At 48.0% G+C, this 3,585-nt stretch overlaps 1 protein-coding gene across 1 annotated transcript in view; it reads right to left on the reverse strand.

The window, feature by feature from the left end:
• Nucleotides 1-371: 371 nt before the first annotated feature.
• The window catches only part of LOC104541554 (putative methyltransferase DDB_G0268948), a 3,377-nt gene continuing 163 nt past the window's right edge, over nt 372-3,585 (reverse strand). The window contains exons 2-6 of the mRNA XM_010185679.1: nt 3,183-3,343; nt 2,699-2,912; nt 1,956-2,056; nt 1,053-1,190; nt 372-462 (exon numbers count right to left, since the gene is read on the reverse strand). Coding sequence (XP_010183981.1) covers nt 372-462; nt 1,053-1,190; nt 1,956-2,056; nt 2,699-2,912; nt 3,183-3,343 — 705 coding nt within the window. The remainder of the gene's footprint in view (nt 463-1,052; nt 1,191-1,955; nt 2,057-2,698; nt 2,913-3,182; nt 3,344-3,585) is intronic.

Raw genomic sequence — 3,585 nt, forward strand, 5'->3', positions numbered from 1 at the left:
GCAGGTGCTCTACAGCCTCTTAAAAAGTGGAACCACAACTTTTTCTCAGCTTTTATTAATTACTAGTTGTGTAAGAAATGCAGCAAGATTCTCAGCTGTTACTGTGACTGTCATTATGTGCAATCCAACCACCACCAGTCTGAAACTGGACCCTTCCAGTGCTGAGGGCACAGTGCTGAGCAGACTGGAGAAGCAATGTGGACAGGAAGCCCTGAGCGGGTGTTAACCCACATCTGCTTTTCACAGAAGATCAAAATTCTAATCACCAAAATCACCATCGATTCTCCCAAGGGTGGTTACAAGTGGGGTATTAAGAGACAACCCACTTTCTCCTTCCCTTCCAGCACCAGATCAGGAGAAGGGTTTTCCTCTCATTGTCCCTTGCACCCCAGCACACAGACATGCCTCACCCAGAACTCCACTGGGGTTTCACGAGAGGAAACTCCCATCGTCTCCAGCATCCTGAAACAAGAAGCAGAGGAAAGGTCTCACTCTGTCCAGCCACCTCCCACCTGACATTGTGTCACATCCAAAACCAGAGATGGGTCTCTTCTACCCAAAGCACTAAGGTCTCAATGGCAAATGCAGGAGGCAACGATGGATCCGCAACACATGCGCAAGGGTTGTTCTGGTCAATAAATTAGCAGCACATGGATGCCTGCCCTTTCCAGCAGGCCCTTGCTGTGCGCCTAAGTAGCATCACACATCAAGACACAGTTATGGGTATTTCTCCCTCCCCTCTGCTAATCATGAGGGAGGCAGAGAAAGTCTGGGGACCTCTGACATGAGACTTACATGGATACATCAGTGCAAGAACACCATGCACCTACATGGACTTAAAGTCAACTGACTCAAATGGAGGTCAATCATGGTGTGAGCAGCTGAGGATCTGCTCTCCAACAAGTATCCATCCACATCGGAGGGGAACGAGGGAGTGCATCACTGCACAGCTCACTTTTAGCTGTGAAGGGAACCCCATGACCTCATTCTTCATTTGCTGCATAAGAGGGGTTCTTACATGTCTTGCTTGTTTCCCCAAGCAAGTTTCTTACCTCTTTTCAGTCTCTGGGAGGAGGGATTTTGCAGCTTCAGGGTCATTCTTCATAAAAACTTGATATGGAGAGACAGACTCCAGGTAGCCAACCACACCAGAAACAGTCATGGGAATTTTGTCATAAATATCAGTGATTCTAGAAGGGAGACGAGGATCAACAGAGCATTGGCAAGTTAAATCTCAAAGGCAGCAGAACAGGGACACCACCAGATTGAGGTGGCAGCAAATACAATACCTGATGTTCTCAAAGGTCTAAGAGATGGAAATAGCCGATTCTGGCATTTGGTAGGTCAGGAATTCTAACTGATGCACTATTGGAGAAGTGGAGATGGTCCCAAGAACCACCTAATATAGTCTGTGACTTGAACAACCCCTTCCATACAGGCCTACCCACAGAGCCCACTCCCCTGCAGCAGCTGGGACACCAACACCTCTGCAATGCCATCGCCAAGGTAAACCTTTTGACTGTGGAACCAGCCTCTGTCCCATGCCTTGGTGGGGAGGCAGACACTGGCTCCCTGGAGGTAGCAGGTTCTCTCTCTCTCACTCCATTTTTCTCTTCATCCATTTCATGATCTGCCCAGAAGCCTCAAATTATCTTAAACCACCAACTGGAAAAAAAAATCTAACCCAACTGTGCCTTGAGCAGGAGAGGTCCTTGTAGCCCTTAGACCACGCTTGCCGGCCCAGCATAGGGCCACATTAAATCCAACAGGACTGGAAATGCAGCCACATGGTTCTGCCATGATGCAAAGGAATTTGCCAAAACCTGACAGCTACCTGCTCCAGCAAACCCAGCTCCCCTGTGTCCTTGCTGGGTCGACGGCAGACCAACCCCACAGAGGAGCAGGGACGCCACCTTTACCCACTCCTGGTGCTGCACCAAGGAGTTTCTACTCACCTCTTTTTATCTGGAAATGGCAAGGCCTCAAAGATCATTTTGTAGTCTTCCATGACATGTTTTACTTTATTATGTGAGTATTTTAAAAGCAGATCCCAGGACTGTAAAGACAGCAGATTAAAAAACAAGCACAAAACCACTTGAAGCTCTCAGTTTCCACTTAACTCAGGCTTGCTTGGCCCTAGAGTTGTGCATTCATACTTTTTTTTTTTAGTACTCCTTGCATTAAAATTCACCAACATCTTGCTCAGCATCAAGAAGTCAAGGACTCCATTTTATTAGAGAGGTAAGGGTCCTATTCTCCTCTGTACACTGCTGTTACTAAAAGGAGACTTTCCACTTTGAGTTTTTAAAACATTTTGTCAAAAAAAAATCACTAAGAAAACATCTTTCCAAAGTTTCTACTTCCCCTTCTTTCCACTGTGATCAGGGCAACAGAAGTCTTTGATGATAGCAGCCCCCAAAATCTGCTCCACAGCTCTTCTCACCACACCAGAGTCTGCCCTGTTAGTCCTAACGTCCCTCTTCTCATCCAGCCAGCCCCAGCACTATGTGGGAACCACTACACCCCAGCTCAACCTTGTTCTTGTATTTAGCCATCCCTCTGCCCCATTCTGTAACAGGAGTCCTCTAGTCCTATAGCCCCCAAGCCTATTTCTTTCCTCTCTACATTTAAGTATTACACATTTTCCCCTGCCCAGATCAGGAGGGGAAGCCTTGAGGTTTAGGTTTTACCACCTCACCTCTCTGAAGATTTTTGTTAACTTTTCAGAGCAGTTTCCATAGCGCAGACTCATGTCCATGGTATAGGTGCAGATGACCACACAACCGCCCGGCTTAAGCACCCGGTTTGCTTCTTTCATGAACTTCTCAATGTCAAACCAGTGCGCAGCAGTAAATGAAGCCAGGACGTCCACTGAGGCATCCTCAAGTGGCAGCTCCTCTGCAGGGCACACGCTGGAAGAGGGAAGGAGAAAAGGCAGCGTATAATACGGGAATTAGGGAGTCGGACATAAAGTCAGTGGGTGTATTTTGGAATCAGTCATTTGGGATGCAAGACCACGGCTTCTAGAAATCTAGGATAACGCCCATTCACACCAGAAATCCCATCAACTGGGATTTTCTTTGGTGCCAGCTGGCTCTTACAACTATCATACTCACAAAACACCACCTCTGTGTAAGGACCTGAATTCTGCCTTTGGCTGAGCTTGCATCCTCAACACTCACAGGTAGGAGACATTGGGCAGGAAGGGGGCATCCTTTGCCTCCTGGATCTGCGCTTCGCTGATGTCCGTTCCCACCACCTTCTTGAAGTGCTTTGCAAGGAAGCGGGTGCCTTGTCCGGTCCCACAGCCAACATCCACCACCAGCTCAACAGCGTTTGGCCTCTGTGGGGATAAGCAGATGTGTCTCAGCAGCAGGCAACCCGATTTCTGTGCTTTTACCTGATTCCATCCCCCAGCATCCACACAGGAATGGCCTTGGCATGGCATGACCCATGGAAAGGCTCTTGCGTGCCCATATCTTGCCTAGAGCCCTATGGATTAATTCTTCCCTGTGGCACCAACCAAGGTAACACTCCCAGCAGGACACGTACAACTACCCACACATAATACTACTACTTGTTTTT

This window comes from Mesitornis unicolor, unplaced genomic scaffold, assembly GCF_000695765.1.
Source record: "Mesitornis unicolor isolate BGI_N332 unplaced genomic scaffold, ASM69576v1 scaffold11190, whole genome shotgun sequence".
Classification (NCBI taxonomy): domain Eukaryota; kingdom Metazoa; phylum Chordata; class Aves; order Mesitornithiformes; family Mesitornithidae; genus Mesitornis; species Mesitornis unicolor.